Source organism: Xenopus tropicalis, chromosome 3, assembly GCF_000004195.4.
Source record: "Xenopus tropicalis strain Nigerian chromosome 3, UCB_Xtro_10.0, whole genome shotgun sequence".
Taxonomy (NCBI): domain Eukaryota; kingdom Metazoa; phylum Chordata; class Amphibia; order Anura; family Pipidae; genus Xenopus; species Xenopus tropicalis.
The window spans coordinates 94,452,766-94,470,959 of NC_030679.2; the positions used below are offsets into that span (position 1 = coordinate 94,452,766).

Here is an 18,194-nt window from a genome sequence, read left to right on the forward strand (position 1 = left end):
TTATTTTTTCCATGGTTTTTATGTTTAATAAATTACAAATTTGTGTTTTTCAAAAAGTAAAAAAGATGAGGGGGATTGTCTAAACATATATGTAAATTCTGGTAATATGGTCATTTTTATCATGTTTATGCATCCAATCAAAGACAAGGTAATTTACCCCACATTAGTAAAGCAGGAACAGACTGCCTGAGACATCGCTAAGCCCCGCCCACCCTATGGATATTCACTGCACTGCTCTGCTGAAGTCTATCAGGGCCAGGGGCCCCAGCCACACACTAAAGAGTCTACACCAGAAGCTTGCAAAAGGTCTGGGTAGAGCACAGTTTTCAAGCAGTTATGGACATATTTGAACCCAAAGGTATTAAAATAAAAGCATTTCCTTCTATTTTACATGATTTAGTGCATTGTAAAAATGTATGGTATATATGCCCTTTAAAGCATTTATAAGGGGAAGAACTTTTAAGTATTTTTAAGGTCAGCATGTACTTCTACACTTAAACCTACAACCTTGGTAGGGCTTTGCAAAAAGGTGGACAAGCCCTATCTCTTTTTCAGAGGATCCAATGTTTGGATGGCTGCACCATGTTGTTCCAAATCCTGTATATACCATTTAGCATTAATGGTGTCTTCCCAAATGTGCAAGTTACCCATGAAATGTGCACTTATGCACCTCATACCATTACAGATGCCGTTTTTTGAAATTGTGCATTGATAACAAGCTGGATGGTCTTTTTCCTCTTTAACTTGAAGAAGAGGACTTCCGTGATTTCCAAAAAGAATTCCAAATTTTAATTTGTTAGCCCACTCATCTTAAATGAGTTTGGGCCCAGAGAAGGTGATGGTGTTTCAGGATCATGTTTATATATGGTTTCTACTTTGCATGGTAGAATTTTAACTTGCATTTGTGGTTGCTGCAAAGAACTGTGTTCACAGAATGATTTTCTAAAGTATTTCCGAGCCCATGCAGCAATTTTCAAGTATAGAATAATCTGTTTTTAATGCAGATTACAGCCACCCAATATTGGCTTTCAGCCTTTCTGCTTGCATACAGAGATTTCTCTGAAATTTTTAATGATTTTATGTACAATTTTACCTTGAGGAACATTATTCTGAAATTGTTGTTATATTTGCCCACACAGTATTTCACCCTTCCCCATCTTTACCTCTGAGAGACTCAGTCTCTCTAGGAGGCTCTTTTTAGCATTACTCAACAACTCGCTGACATCAAATTCAAAACAGGCATATATTGCTTACTTTCAACGTTCGATATGTTGTCTTTGTACTATCTATCTTCAATTTAATATAAGGCTAAAATTGTGTGCAAATCTTTCAGTTCTCTTTTTATTTGTATTTTACACAGCGTCCCAACTTTTTTTGTAAATGGGGTTGTAAAACCAGTGCACAGATCCCCACTCCCTAACTATATAAGTTACACTTGCCCCTACTGAACTGTACCATGGGGAGTCCAGAACTGCAGCGCCACACCACCATCTTTGGAAAAGTGACTTCAATTACCAGTATGGGTCCCAACTATGAACATACACAGAGTGTCACTCTAGCGTACCTAGGAACTTGAATCAAGGGCCTACCACCCTCGGTTGGCATTAATATGGACAATACAGACAGTTAAACAGAAAACCTCTTTACTTCTGAATTTGTTGAATTCCAAAGAATGTTCTTATTTTTTTATTTTAACAGTCAATGATTTATATTACTGTTAATAGAGTTAATTGTCCGTGCTCTGGATGACAAGAATTAATAACGGCTCCTTATCAACATGTTTCGGGTGAATTTTTCTTGGTTATCTTCTTTGGTTTATCTGGCTTGCTCTTGTCTGGCCATTAAGCCTTTTTTGGCTCCCTGGTGGATTTTGGAGTCAAGTTTCCCTGTAAATAAGCAAATAATCAGGCAAAGTGGACAGCAAAGCAGAACAAATATGAGTCTGTATGTACATAATGATATTAATGAAACAGACTAATAACAAAGGGCACCTAAATGGTGTTTTATTTAAAACAGATATATGGAGAAATGCTTCAAGACCATCATATCCATATCTTACAGGAGAGAGGAACATAATAGATATATAAACATAAAGCAAACCATGAGGAGACGTCAAATAAATCATGTGTCAGACATAAGGCAATATTTATTAAATACTGATGAATTGGTACGTCACTCCAAAAAAACTGAATTTCATGTATCTGGAAGTGACAGGCAGATGTTGGAGAGGGTGTGGGAAAAAATAAATTCTCTTGCATATTTTCTGGGAGTGTCCTATTATATAATCATTCTGGACACAAATTGAGCACATGCTACCTGGAACGTTACAATACCATCTTCCTCTGGATCCATGGACATACCTCCTACACAAGCCAAGCTTTCATTCACTAAACTAGCTTAACCTCTCCTCAGCCATATTCTAAATGCAGCTAGGCTTATAAGCCTTAAATGGCAACAAATTGTATCCCTGACTTTAGATGTGCTCTATAATCAGATAAAGGAAGGAATATCTGTCAGCTCTATGTGCTAATAATATGAATAAATGTGATGAAGTCTGGGCCAATTGGAGACTGGTGACTGCATTTTAGAAAACAGTTATTCTGGGGATACATTGCACAGAGTATCTCTATTATGTATTATGTGCCAGGACATACTTTTCATGCTCTGTATTACACCATAGTATCTTCTCTAAATCAATTGGATTAAAGGCATGAGTTTACACCCCCAAGCGACTTTAATCGCTTACCTTTTACCCTGGGCTGGTGCCCCTGTTAGAAGAAAACCGCACCAGCCTGGGGTACCGGCGAGCATAGTCTCCTCTTCCTTCTTCGGGCGCATGCGCAGTAGAGTGAAAAGCTGAACTTTAATAAAAATGTCGGCTTTTCACTCTACTGCGCATGTGCTGGCCCAGGGATTTTGACAACAGAAGGAAGAGGAGATGCCCACTGCATGTACCCCGGGCTGGTGCGGTTTTCTCCTAACAGGGGCACCAGCCCGGGGTAAAAGGTAAGAGATTAAAGTCACTTGTGCCTAACCATTTTGGCACCCCCAAGTGACTTAGCTTTTCCTTCTCCTTTAAGCCTTGAACATATAGTATGCACAGAATATTCCATCTCAGCATATTTGCACTAATACAAAAGAAAAAAAATTGTTTTGAAAACATTTTTTATAGATTGCTGCTGGGTGAGGGGGATCTATTGTGTCATAAGACTGGGCCAAGAGGGCACCCAGTGGACCCCACTGACACAGGACTGCTGTGGTGGGATTTACTTGCAGCTTATGTTGTGGGGTGATAGGTTAGATAAAAGGGGTTTATACCAGTGGTGGGAGGAGCCCTATGTGGCTGGGCTGGTGGGACCAAGAGATGGGGGGCCCAGGACACACCAGTCCAACAGTGATTAGTGTACAACCAAGATAGCAACCTCTGCTACTATAAGCTGCAATATGCAGAGAAGACATTTTGTAACCACAGAGTTTTATTTGGCTCCTTATTTCTGGGAAAATATGAGTGAACATATGAAAATGCCATAGGTTACCAAGTGTAAATTGGATTAAAATGTACTCACAGATCTTATGCTGTCCTTTAATGGGGAATTTAATTAGCAATTCTTGGGGATTGCTGCAGATGAATATAAATGGAGAGGCAGATTCTTGGTTCAGATTGGGATACTGTGGAGGAAAAAAAGGGTAATAAATAGACAGACAACTACAACCAGGCTATGGCAGATCTGGGTGTATACAAGAAAAAACTGCCAATCACACACTAGTAAATGGGTCCCCAATTTTTTTTTTGTACCCATGAACAACGTTTAAATAAAAAAAAAAAAACAAGGCATGAAAACATTTCCTAGGGGGTGACAAATAAGGGCTGTGATTGGTTATTTGGTAGCCCGATGTTGACTGGCAGACTACAGGAGGCACTGTCTGGAACTACACCTAGTTTTTATGCCAGCAAAACTTTCCTCTTGGCCAGAAATGGGCACCTACTTTGAGGCCACTGGGAGCAATATTTAAGGGGCTGTTGAGCAACATGTTGCAGAGGTGACTTGCTGGTTCCTAGTATATAACCAGGAGAAAAATGTCAGTTAATAAGCAATTTCTCATACAGAAGCTTACGAATAAAGCATAAGGCAAAGCTCTGTATGAGAAATATACTAGGAATTTATGATAACAATAGTACCTGCATGTATTTTTATATTTTAAGTACATATACAGAAAAATTATTTAATTATTTTTTTTCTAATTATATAACTTCATACACTACTTTGAGAAAATAAACACAGGACATTACATATAAGTAGGGTATGTGTCTGTTCATCAAAATTATTAAGGTCATATCATATTTTAATATGTTAGTATTTGTTATGTTTAAGTTTGTATCACTTGTATAAAATAAATTAACAGAATAGAGAGGAGGAAAAAAAGATAAATAAAATAAATATCTAAAAATTAAGTGTCTCATGTCAGGAGACACATGAGAAACAAAGGACATACCTGCCCCACAGTGGCAGCCTGGAAGGAGTAACAGACTATTCTATTATATGAAAGTTTTCTTACCTAAACGTGTGCATAAACAGTAACACCAAAAAATTAAATGTCTTAAAGTAATTAAAATATAATTTACTGTTGCCCTGCACTGGTAAAAATAGTGTGTTTGTTTCAGAAACACTGCTATAGTTTATATAAACAAAGGTGCCCACAGGGGCAGCCATTCAAGCTGGAAAAAAAGGCACAGGTTACATAACAGATAACCACTGTAGAATTCGATGGGAACCTAAACAGCTGATCTGTTATCTTGCCATATAGCCTGTTCCTTTTATCCATTTTCAGTTTGACTCTCTACTCCCATGGCTACACAGCAGCTTTGTTTTTATAAACTATAGTTGAGTTTCTGAAGCAAACTTACAACTTTTACCAGTGTAGTATGTAATATATTACTTTGATACACATTAATTTTTTTGGCGTTACTGTTCCTTTTCATTGATAGCTCAATATAACTTTAAAGGATACACTAACATTTTTAGTTTTCACATAACTGCAAAATACATGACATATACAGTGCCTCTCTTACCTGTTCTTTAAATTGCTCTTGTGAAACGCAGTCATTTACATCAACACAACCCAGGAGACAACTAGTAGGGTAGTCCTTCGGAAAGTGTATGTCTACAGGAGTCAAGTAATTTATCATAGAGTAAAGCAGAGAAAATAAAAACATTGAACAGAGCAGAAACAAGTATATTATCCATTAAAAGGTAAACAATAATTAATCATACTAATATCTCAGTAGCCACATTTTATACAGTCCCCATTTATTTTTATGCCTAAAACAAAATGACACAGGTTATCAGGCATTTTGCCAATTCAGTTTTTTTTATTGCTAACCTCAAAACAGAAATTTCCTTCCACACAATGACCCTATAGGAATCATTTAAACATGCTTTAAACATCTCCTTAAAAGAGGCTGCATGGATGCTTCCAAGCTATCTATATAGGGAAAAATAAAAAGCCATTTTGATGCATTACTCCAAAGTATCCCTTGTGTTATTGCCCTTAATTAGGTTCTGTGTAGTTGTCTCTTATAACTATGAATATATTTAAACTGTGTAATATACAAACTGTGCTTTTTCTGTTCATTTGATTTCACCACTTGACAACTCAAGATAAAGGACTAAGGTATACAACATTCTGATCACTTTGGTGTCTCAGAGTGAACCTCCAGTAACCAGGTCTAAAGCTGGCCACACACGTGGCGATTTTCGATCTTTGGTCGCACAAAAGATCGTTCCAACCCTCCTCAGACATTCAGGGCTTAATCGTCAGATATGGAGGTAGAAACAATAGGATTTCTACCTCCTTCTGCCGATTCAGCCCTGAAGGCAGATTTTGCTCAGGCACCTTCAATGGCGCCCAATCAAAATCTTTTAACCCGCCCGATCGGGGGGTCGACCAATATCAGCAGCCTTATGCGACATCGGTAGCCTTGCCGAGTTGTCATACATGCACCGAGTATCATACGAAACGAGGCTTTGTATGATATTATCGGTGCATGTATGGCCAGCTTTAAACTGAATACAAACTACTTCTCATGGAATACAAACAATAGTGAATATTTTAAGAACACAGGAAGTTTTGCCCTCTTCTACAATAACAGCCGAGTTTCTAGAGAAGTCAATGGGAATTGTTTCTAACAACTTAAAAAAGCTAGTGTTTGAGGGTAAATAAAAGAGAACAGTCACTGCCAAATTTAGAATTAATCTAGAAAACTTGAATTAGCAAGATTCAAGTTATTTTTCAGTTCAACTCCTACTTACCTCTATGTAAAGTCGCCAGCTTTTAGATGCCTAACTTTTATATTCAAGATTTTTATGCATAATAAATCCAGAAAATTTATTTTAGTTAATTTTGTTCAGAAAGCTGGATTGTTTCTCCATATATTGAAGATATTTAAGCTGGCCACCTATGTTACAGTGATCCCTTGTCTGGCAAATCACTTTAAATCAGTTTTTTTTTTTAGAATTCTTAATGAATGAATGTATAAATTCACACCTTTTTGAAGCAACACTCTGTAGGAAGTTTCCAGCTCAGAGATTTCCTGTGGGGAAGGTCGTTTTGAAGCAGCTGCTATCCACAAGCGGCCTCTATGAGCACTGTACCATGTCCTTCCCTCCACCCTGTGTAGAAAAACATGTAAGCATAGGGAATACAACATAATTTGTAGTAAGAAACACATGACATGGAAATACAGTCTACTGTTTTCCCCGCAACCAATCAGATCATATAATATATAAAAATCAGATCACATGGAGGTATGTCACAGGTCACTGGAAAAGGACTGCGCCCATGTCTAACACACTCCTTATCCAATAGGATTACGAAATCTTTAGCAAACTTGAATACACAAAGGCCTGACCTGTGAGTGCACGGTTTGGATTCAACCAATTTCAAATATGAAGAAGTGAGTCTGAGTAGTTTGCTCAGGTACAAGTTTCCCTAAATAAATTGATTATTTACAGGCATGAATACTTTTTTTGGCTACAGGATTCTTCTTACTACTAACAAAGGGCAGTAAAGAATAGGATAGGAGGAGTTTATTGGCAAAAAGTGGATTTTAGTCACAGCATATGGGTAAATACATTATAGCTGTCCCTTACTGTTTGATGCCTGCAACAAGTAGAGAAGCCCAAGGTTGGTGCATGCTTAAGCACATGCCTAGGTCACTGATCTCTTGTAGTTCGCGGTCCTGTATACGCAGCCGGTTTCTTTCAGTACAAGGTTTTGTCTCCTCTGAAGAAGCTTTCTTCTTGTATGAGCCTGAACTAACCTGATCCACCCACTAGAATAACAGAACAGAAAAAAAAAAAATGTATTCAGTATTTTCAAATTGCACCCAGAAAAGTGACATTCTAACTTTGACACATGCACACACTTTTGATTGCCTGAGCTTCCGTGCTCAGGCAATCACAAAAGAAACCCTGTGTGTTGTGCCAAGAAAAAAAAGGGTTAATCAATCTTTGAACGGGCTTTTGTAAAAAAAAAAATGTTGTTAAAAGCCTGTCGCCATGTGATTACTAAACTCATGCCTGAGCATGAAAGCTCAAACAATCATAATTGGGCCCCTTCGTTTTTTTTTTTTGTTTTTTTTTTTGAGGGTGGTGATGCACACACAGCATGAATACACTATTGATGTGTGGGTCAGGAAAAACTCAACCAACCTGACCCTAACCCGCAAAATGTTGTCTTTGTAGGACCCAAACCCAACCCATACCTACACCTTTTCTCTCTGTATGCTACCTCTGTGCGTGCCTTAGGTTTCAATACAGGAAACTTTAGGAGCAGAAGAAAGTGTACATCCCCAGTCTGATCCACACCCAACCAAAACCTACAATGGTCCCCCAAATTTCATCCCTAACCCACCTGACCTAAGGGTAAACCCACAAGGACTGCAGGTTGCAAGTCAATCCAGAAATCACTTGCATACACAATACAATCCGACAAGTGTATACTATTGGTGCACTCATGAAAATTGGGCTTTCTAAATCAGTTGTAGTTCATGCATATAATAACATACGTTTGAGATATTTTTAGAATCATATATATTTACAAAAAATGGAATTACACAAAAATCCAGGCACATGGAGGGAGCCAGATTTCGGATTGCTTGAGCCTTTGGCACCTAAAGCGGGGGTTTCCTTTATGACTGTTAGAACATGAAGGCTCAAGCAATCAGAAATATGACTTATAGAAAGCTTAGGTTGTCCTAAAAAACACATATCATTTTCCAAGGTAAACTAAATGTTTCACACAGGAAATTACTCTAAACTGAAAAAGCACTACATTTTCAAATACTGCTGCTAGTTATTGCAAACACATTTTTTGAATCAGGTGGCAGGGAAAATGTTAAAGAATATCACTTACCACTGGTGAAGGCTGTAGTAGACTTGGATTTACCAGAGATGAAGTATTTGATCTTTCTCCAGGGCTCCCTGAAGGAAACACTACTGTTCCAGAATGAATTGACTGGACAGTCTCATCCAACCTAAATTTCACAGGAAAATAAATATTTAAAAACAAGGTCAAGCAAAGCAGCATTATCCACAGACAGTGTTTTCTAGGATGCACCATAGTGGAAGCTAATATAACAGCGTAGCTTTGTAACATAATTTAGACACATTTAAGTTCTTTATTCCCATAGCAGACCAAGGCATGGCAAGGCATTTTGTAGTTAATAAATACTGCATATGTTGCCCTAAGCAGATGTCAGTCACATTGGATGCAAGTCTCTACTGTGTGTTTCTTTATGAGCAGCATATTTACACAGATATTGTCCTTACAGCTTGTTGTACTCCTTAAGATCTTCTCCCTCCTCAAAGACCTTCCTTCCTGCAAAGTCAATGGTGAATTTACGAGAAAGGCGAGAGGCATGACGCAGTTCTTGCAACTCTTGTTCCTTCTTTCGCAAGGTTTCTCTTTCAGTTTGAGACAACCACTGGTTTGAGTCCGTGGAGAAGTAATCAGACTCGTCATCAATCACCTGGGTCCGCCGCACACTTGGTAAAGGCAAAAGAAAAAAAAAATTCAGAACATGGTAATTGTATTTTAAGATAAGGTAATGCAGCAGTCTGATACAAAGAGCTGACAGAAATTTTTCAAAAACGACTTTGTAGGTATAGAAGGCAGATATAGTAATTCTCAGAAAAAAAATATTACATTAATTTTAATTAACTCATCTGCCATACCTAGTCTTGTCATACTCTAAAAGTTTATTTCGATGTTGCAGAGCTTTCTCTAATCCTTCCTTCATTTTGATTTCCTGATGTGGGAGAAGGTCTTTTGCAGACTCAGAGCCTGCCACAGAAGAAGACAACCGGTTAGAAAAATTAGAGGAACTGACAGAAATAAAAGAAAAAAATATAAAATACAGAGCAGGATATAATCTTTACACAGAACAGTAGTATTGGTTACACTTTTACCTAAAAGCTTCTTACGAAGTTTTTGACTTTTGTTTGAGTCTCGCTGTAGAATGTCAAGTTCTTCCTTTGTACATACCTGAAGAGAAGGCATATAATAGTTAGAGGCAAACTAACTGAGAATATTAAAATGTTTACCCCAGTTCAACTTTAACAAGGAAAATGAATGTCATAATGCATAAAAGATTTGTTATTCAGGTGTCAAATGTATAAGTTAACTAAACCTAAAGTTTTATTGTGAAAGACAAAATCATCAAGCTTTTTTTACCCAACATAATTAGTTGTGTCTGTATTCCTCTACAACTCTGAGCACAAGGAAATGAAAGACAACAGAGGTGTTTCAACACATCTTGTATAGCCAGCATACCCAAGGACTGCATATATTTCTTCAGTAATAAATGATAGTGTTACACTGCCATTGTTAAACACACAAGTGGTCATACAAAGGTTGCATAAATGCCGTCACTAAATCATGTAATAATTATGTTACATTTACCTTGCAAGAGTTCTGCAAAACAAAATTCACTTCTTTAAAATATTTAATAAACCTAACTATACTGGAAATACTAATACATACTGATACATACTGTAAATTAATGAGCTTATTCCCCTTTAAATTAACTTTTGGTATGATGAAGACATAATATAATTGGTCTTCATTTTTTTTTGTGTTTCCAGTTGTTTATTAGTTTTTCAGCAGCTCTACAGCCTGGTATTTCAGCAGCTATCTAGTTGCCAGGGTCTTATTTACCCTTGCAACCCACCAGTGGTTTGAACAAGAGACAGGTTTATGAATAGAAGAGGGCCTGAATAGAAAGATAAGTAATAAAAAGTAAAAATAGCAATACAATTGTAGGCTTACAGGGCAATAGTTCTTGGCTGCCAGGGTCAGTGACCCCAATTTGAAAGCGGGAAAGAGTCAGAAGAGGATGGCAAATAGTTTCAAAACTATAAAAAAAAATAACTAATGAAAACCAATTGCATAGTTGTTAAATATAAGCATAAGAATTCTCTAGCATACTAAAAGTTAACTTAAGGTAAACCATCCCTTTAAGTATTGACTTTGGTTGTTGACAAAAGGTGTCAAATACTATGCTCTTACCAAGCTTCCACAGAACATACAAGGCCCAGAGCCTTCCTGCTCACAAACAATGCGGCCACATGTCATACAGTTATTAATAAGCCGGTGCTTCTGAGCCAAGCACTCGCAAGGGTAGCGTCCAGGGATTAGCACTGTCAGTCTGTCCTGGCCCTCCTTGGTGTACAAGTTGACAAACTTTTGTTTCTTCTTGGAGGAGGACAACCCCACAACTTCCTGTGCCTTCATTTAAAAAAAAACAAAAAAAAACAAAACAAAAAAAAACACGTTAAGGTTCATAATTAAGATTTAAAGTTTCATTACTTTAAAGGCTTTTTTTTGTTTTTCTGATAAAGAAAAAATACAATCCAATAAATAGTAAAAGAGATTTAGGATGGGGGCTAGGAATCTATATTATGTATCGGGCATCTGCTTGAAGTTGTCTGCAGAAAAATATACATTAAAGATACTAGAAACTTTTATTGCAAGAAGTGCAATAGATTTACAGAAGCTTTCATTCTTATGTAAGTGGGCAACCCATCCAATATACACGTTCGAACTTCCTGGGACGGCTTGCCTTTTGGGGGTTGGGGGGGGCCGTAAAGCACCTTTCCTTGCCAACATTACCTTTGTGGTTTTGGCACATTGTGAAATGATCTGGCCACAATTCTCAGATTTGGTGCAGAATTACACAATTATGCAATATACATTTGAACAAGTGCTGGTAGGTTGAACATGGACAGAAAGCTCAGCCACCATCACTACTATTTAGAAATTAGTTCTATAACAGAAAAGAGGACATTAGCTTCAAACACAAATAATTGCTTCAAAGCATATAGGGATGCCCATCACAAACAGATTTTGTTAGTAAAGTACTTTAAATTAGGAGAACGAAAAGGCACAATCACCGGGGGTGGTGCCAAAATGTTAGGCACCCCCCTAGTGATTGTAATTATTTGCCTTATACCCTGGGCTTGTGCTCCTATTAGGAGAAAACCGCACCAGCCCAGGTAGCTGCAATACAGCCACCCTCCTCATTCTTCTGTCTTCATACCGCTTGCGCAGTAGAGTAAAAGGCTAAACTTTTAACAAAAAAGCCATCTTTTTCACTCTATTGCACATGCACCAGCCCTGGGATCGTGAAGAAAGAAGACAGACGGAAGAGGATCACTGTTTCGCAGCTATCCCAGGCTGGTATAGTTTTCTCCAAACAGGAGCACCAACCTGGGAAATAAGGTAAGCGATTACAATCCTGAGGGCGACTAAATTTTGGAACCCCCCCAGTGATTTTATCTATCCTTCTCCTTTAAAATTAAACTACTACTGACTATGATAAAAACATCAGTATTCGAAGACAATTTGCAACTAGTGGTTTTCTAATTTTGAATTGTTATGTCCCACTTATAAAACATTAACTGTTTGTGAGGGTAAGTCAGAATGGAGGAGGACAGAAAGCCATAAAAAGTTGCAATGACAATTTAACTGTAGCCTTCCTAGTCATCTATTTTTGTTAAAGGAACAGTAACATCAAAAAATGAAAGTGTTTTAAAGTAATTAAAATATAATGTGCTGTTGCTCTGCAAAAAAACTGGTGTTTTTGCTACAGAAAAGCTACTATATAAATAAGCTGCTGTGTAAGCCATGGGGGCAGCCATTCAAGCAGGAAAAAAGGAGAAAAGGCACAGGTTACATAGCAGATAACTAGTAGATAAGCCCCATATAATGGAGGTTTATCTGTTATCTGCTATGTAACCTGTGCCTTTTCTCCTTTGAATGGCTGCCCCCATGGCTACACAGCAGCTTACTTATATAAACTATAGTAGTCTTTCTGAGGCAAACACACCAGTTGTAGCAATGCAGGGCAATAGTAAATTATATTGTTATTACTTTTATACACTTTCATTTTTTGGTGTTACTGTTCCTTAAATAGTGACACCAACAACTAGATGTGGTAAAAGGCAGAATACAAAATGTAAATCCTGACCTATTAAGAATAGGCCAATAACATAATGATATATTATTTAAAATGTGATCTCCAGGGAACTAAAAATGCTGAAGGTGACTCCATGAAAACATTCAGGAGGACAAATGAGACCTTGAAGCAGCCTTATGCTATCAATGATTTGTACATGGTGTAAAATTTTTGACTATATATAATAATAATAATATAATATTAATAATCACCCCTCTTACTAGGACATAGAAGGTGCACACTAACTGGAAGACAATATTTACAAAACAACCACTCATGTGGTTAATAATTATAAACAGCTTAAATATAAACAGGTCAAAATCAGAACACTATTCTCCTTGCTACAACTCACATACACAGCCAGGGATGTCCTCAGAAGTACGATAAAACCTGGAGGAACTGGATAGAAGCTACTAACTATCTTGGCCCTAAAATCGGGTTGAATGTTCACTGTGTATGCTGTCTTGTATGAACATATTCAAGGACACCAAGATGTAGAACAACATCTATATATATATATATATATATATATATATATATATATATATATATATATATATATATATATATATATATATAAACAGGCCAAATACTTTATTCTCCCCTTCTAACTACTTCGCTATTGAGATGGAGCAAAAATAGAACAATTTTTGCCACATACATAGCTACCAAAAAATGTGCATCTGAAAAGATATTCAAGTCAGAACCATCCCTGATCAGAGAGACAGAAGAACTGATTTAACAGGTATAAGAAGTAGCTTTTACAGTGGCCTTTTTACTTTTTTTTTTTTTTTACTGGAAAATGGATTTCCTAACACATTGAGAGCATTGGTGGTGATTTAATAACATTTGAGCATTGAAGGTGAACAATCCCTTTAAGTCACAGGTTCCAAAACTGTTGGGTAGGGGCAAGGTGAGCCCAGCCTAAAGATCATTTAGGTGGGACCAGAACTAGGGGTAGGCAGAAGGTGGTGCTAGGTAATTACCTGTTCTGACTACCCCCACTTAAGGCTTCAATATATCGAAATTGCAAACACTTCCATTTCATATTCACAAAACCAGCACCAGCATTTTTGTGTGCACAAAGGTAAAGACCTGGTTGCTGATCAAGGGTGCTTTGCCTCAGGCACCCTCATAGCTTGGTGATACTGCAATTAGGTTAATATTTAGTAACGTTCTTATTTAAATCCTATTAGAAAATTGTTAGAAATATAACAGGATTGGGAAAGTGAAATCCATTTAAAGAGTTTATCTATTATAATCTATGCAAAAGTGGCACTACAGACCATCAAGACCCTGCATGGCAGCTTTTAGATTTCAAGCTAAAAAGAGCATGGTCCTATTTACCTTTTGTATCAGTCAATTGAAAAACCTACTAACCTTGGCCAAGTCCATGGGTGTCTTTACTTCTTCAGCAGAAGTATTAGATGTAGGATATACAGCTTGAAGAGGCTCCATTTTGTTTCTTCCTTTACGCCTTCTTTGCTTACCCTGTTCTCCAAACAACAGTTTATCTGTCTGGAATACTTCTGCTCCTTAAAAGGTAATAAAATATTAGTTATCACTGTTCAGTCCTTAGATAATGGAAGTACTGGATAACGTTCAGTTGTGCACTTTATTCTTTTATAAACTCAATCGAGATCTGACAGTTGTGCACACAGTGTGTGAAGTCTATTCTGTGCTAGTGGGGAGTGTGTGCTACATTTGCACATCCTGTGTAGTTTGATAAATAGGGAGAGGCATGTGCCGGTTAAAGGTTACAGAATGGCCAATTCTAAGGAAATTTGGCCTATATTATTTATTTTGTATGGTTTTTAAATTATTTGCCTTCTTCTTCTGATTTTTTGCAGCTTTCAAATATGGGTTTGACCCCAGCAGCCAAAACATCTATATATCAGTCTCTCATTCAAACAACTCCCTGGTTGCTAAGGTAATTTGGATTCTAGCAACCAGATAACTGCTGAAATTAAAAAAGCGAAATAACTGAAACATTACAAATAATAAAAAATGAAGACCAGTTGCAAAGTGTCTCAAAATATTACTCTCTATGTCATACTAAAAGTTAACTCAAAGGTGAACAACTCCTTTAAATTTGAGCATGCATTATAGCCTGTACAATAAAAAGCTGAGGGTATACACTTCATACTGTCTATAGACTTAAAGCTGGCTATACATATAAAAATCTGCTTCTTTAACGAGCAGAGCTTTGTCCAATTTGGGAACTTATGTGCTGGGCCAGACTGGGCTGATCCGATTGTTTGGCCCCTGGGAAAATGATCAGATCATACAAAAATATAAATCAACAGAGGGCACACTAGCAGCAATACCAAAATATAAGGATTAAAGTCTGGTGCAAAAAAAAAAAAAACAAAAAACCCTAAATTACCCCCATATAAGGAAATTTAACATATGCACTTTTTGTAGAATGGGCATGCGCACAAAGAAATTATCCAAGCACAGTGGTATTCTCAAAAAAGTCTCTTTATAGAATGAATCACAGCAAAATACAGATTTGAGCTCAATATGAGCCTAGTGTTACCCCGATCAGATTTCTCTTTCATATAGTGACAACTTTTATTAATAGGGGCACCCAAAAATGCATTTCCGTATATGGAGCCACCTCCATATACTGGTCCATAAACACAAGTCTCCTTATCAATTTTCTATGTAACTGCTGGGGCATCTAGAGGGCACATGAAGGGTTGAAGAAGTAGTTCCCCTTGAAATGAACTTACTTTCATGTAGAAAGTAGTATTCTAAGACATTTTGCGGTTAGTTTATTTTTCTCTGCTGTTGTCAGTCTGGTTTCTAGGGTTTCAATACCTCGCCAAATGAAAGGGCCAAAAAATAATTTAAACATTAAATAATAATAATAACATTAAAACTGAAGCTTCTGTTATTCTGTACAGCTGGGCTTACCATCTTTCCTTTGGAATGCTGAAGTGGTGCGAGAAGCAGGTGGTTGCCTGATTCTGTGCCATCTGAGTTTCAGCTCACGTGTAAATAGAGACTTTGTATCCTCTGGAGCCTGTACTAGGTCATTGATATATTCATCAATCTCTTCTTCTTTGTCAATGGATAGAATATACCTACAGTGAATACAGAAACATAATATGTTGTGATCTTGATAAATAAAAGTAACAAGCAACATATAGGGGCTGATTTACTAATCCACGAATCCGAATCCCGAATGGGAAAAAATCGGATTGGAAACAAGCATTTTGCGACTTTTTCGTATTTTTTGCGATTTTTTCGTCACTGTCATTACTTTTTCGTAAATTGTCGTGACTTTTTCGTAGCCATTACGACTTGCTAGTAAATTGTTGCGACTTTTCCGTAGCCATTACGACTTGAAGTCGTAATGGCTACGAAAAAGTCGCGACAATTTACGAGCAAGTCGTAATGGCTACGAAAAAAGTTGCAAAATACCGATCATTATGAAAAAAACCCATTTGGACGCTTTTTGGACGTTCGTGTATTAGTAAATGTGCCCCATAATGTAGAAAAGCTGTTAAATGGAAAATAAAGCCACTTTCACACTTTTTCCTTTTAAAATGACTGATTCAGATACACATTGTGCTGTGTTATTTTAATATAGCAGCTGTAAAATGATCAAAATGTGTAACCCCTTAACCATTACACTATGAACAGACAGATCTGTTATTGTGTTACTGTCTTTCCCCTAATTGTTTGATTTGCAGTGCAGCAGGAAAGGATCTATGCGTGTCACCAAAGTAATAACTGTGACAATAATCCAATCCCACATTTTTGAAAACCTAATTCACCCAATCCACTCTAAATGGTAACATAAAATAAGGTCAGAAAAATGCTATACAGAGGCTTGACGTTTCTTAGATACCTCTTAATCATGATGCGTTTTAACCTGTAAGAACAGAGGCTGTAGTATTGGCACATAGTACTAGCATAATCATAGTCCAAAATAAAGTACACGTCCACTGTCACCTTTTTGGGGCAGACCACGAAAAAATTTACCAACTACGCGCATCTTTCTTTACTGCACTCCAGTTATCATGTCCACTACTGTTGAGAACACACTGCATACAAGCATCGCTAAACTCACTTAACCACGTCTTCACTGACTCCCAGTCCAAAACGCTTCTCCAGTTCCTCTACACACCACCCTAACAAATCAGCTGCCATGTCAGAACAGCATGAAAATACTTTTTCTACGTCTAGGCTGAAAAGACGGATGGGCGTATCCATCCACTCTCTTACAGGAAGTGGTCATAACGGCGAGTGACAATAAGAACTCTGCAATAGCAGTCCAGGTGCCGCCCCCACAGTCGGACTTCTCCCTTACCTGGTGGATTGCATATTGTTCTTGTCCAGTGTAGGAAGTGGGGATGCACCTTTCACTTAAACCACATAAGTTTTATTGTGTCCAGTTATTACCTATCTTCAGCTGCGTATGGTTACAGTAAACCATGGCTTTCCCCCCCCTAGCTTTTCTGCTATGCTGTGACTGCTGGTTGTGCCACTTTTTCACAGTTTAAGAATTCACAAAAGTGGTGATATTGAGACAAAATGAAAGTAGAGATTTGTTGGATTTTACACCTTATTCACAAACGTATATCTCCACTTTTATGAATTTGTCTTTTAAACAGTTTTCAGATTTTGTCTTTCAAGTGACATTTACTGACATTTTGTTATGAATTTGTGTTTAGCTCTTATTGAATCTGCAGTCTGCCATCAAACCCAGTACCACATCTACTTGGAATAAGGATTTTGCCAGAGGAATTTTGCATTTCATTTGCGGGGCATTTTCTGAAGGGAAATTTTAGTTTGCCTAGGAAAACGATCCCATCAATTTTTTCAACACACACTGGGCTTTCTAATTTTTTTCTAAATACTTAAAAATAAATATTGCTATTTTCATAATATTTGGATATATATCACAATGTTGTATTCTATGTGTGGAAATACAACTGATTTAGAAATCTCCTTGTTTAATGAATGTGCCAGTACCAAAAAGTACACCAAAAGGTCAAAAAAATCCACTAACAGTATGTTTACACCAGGAAACCATACATTTTTGGAAAGTACATATGAGGAATAAAAAATGGATTAAAGGACATGTAAACCCCACACACAAAAATGTAATCAGTGAACAGCCTCTTTGAAATCTTTCAATACCTGCCACACTGGTTGTCCAGAGGTTAATAGTAAGGCTGCAGCATCCTCTTAATTACTTAGATTTCCTTCTCCTCCTGTAACCCACTCAGCCCCCCCCCCTCAGGAATTTACTTTGGCTGTTGGCTTGTGGGCATGCTCAGTTGTTCTAAGCTCAGATTAATAAACATGCCCCTTAGTCTAGCAGCCAGTGAAAAGATGGCATTGCTGGTTCCCATAGAAACTCAGCTCTAGCTGTCTGCTTCAATTTTTTTCTCCTGAGCTCAGCTTTACCATTACAGTGCTCAAACAAAGCAGAACTTTTATCAAAGACAGTTGTGCCTGTGTGAGCCTGTATTCTTGATTAAATGTATGCTGAATAAGGGTCTGTGTGTGTAGGCTGTTTGCAGATTTAAATGTAACTGATTATGTATCGGAGGAAAAATGGCCACCAGGTGAAAGCTGCTATTTGCTTTAGGAACATGTGATGGTGCTGGCAAGCGGAGGGGATATATGCAGTACAAATTATGCCATTTTTTGGGTGAGA

At 37.4% G+C, this 18,194-nt stretch overlaps 1 protein-coding gene across 2 annotated transcripts; it reads right to left on the minus strand.

Moving 5' to 3' along the window:
• Positions 1–1,626: 1,626 nt before the first annotated feature.
• Positions 1,627–16,753, minus strand: trip4 (thyroid hormone receptor interactor 4). Of its 2 annotated transcripts, XM_012966090.3 has the most exons (13): positions 16,599–16,753; positions 15,437–15,606; positions 13,898–14,052; positions 10,570–10,788; positions 9,471–9,546; positions 9,237–9,345; positions 8,832–9,047; positions 8,416–8,536; positions 7,152–7,333; positions 6,547–6,671; positions 5,072–5,163; positions 3,567–3,669; positions 1,627–1,886 (listed from the first exon to the last, which is right to left on the minus strand). In XM_012966090.3, the coding sequence occupies exons 1-13, from the start codon at positions 16,739–16,741 to the stop codon at positions 1,816–1,818; spliced, it is 1,782 nt and encodes a 593-aa protein (XP_012821544.2). In that variant the 5' UTR covers positions 16,742–16,753; the 3' UTR covers positions 1,627–1,815.
• Between the last annotated feature and the right edge of the window lie 1,441 nt (positions 16,754–18,194).

Excerpts from the sequence above, each read along its gene's own strand:
- trip4 (XM_012966090.3), bottom strand. The coding sequence starts at position 16,741 with ATGGATACGCCCATCCGTCTTTTCAGCCTAGACGTAGAAAAAGTATTT. Across the intron at positions 15,607-16,598 it reads GTCAGTGAAGACGTGGTTAA|GTATATTCTATCCATTGACA; the intron begins GTGAGTTTAGCG and ends TATTCACTGTAG. Across the intron at positions 10,789-13,897 it reads CACCCATGGACTTGGCCAAG|GCACAGGAAGTTGTGGGGTT; the intron begins GTTAGTAGGTTT and ends TTTTAAATGAAG.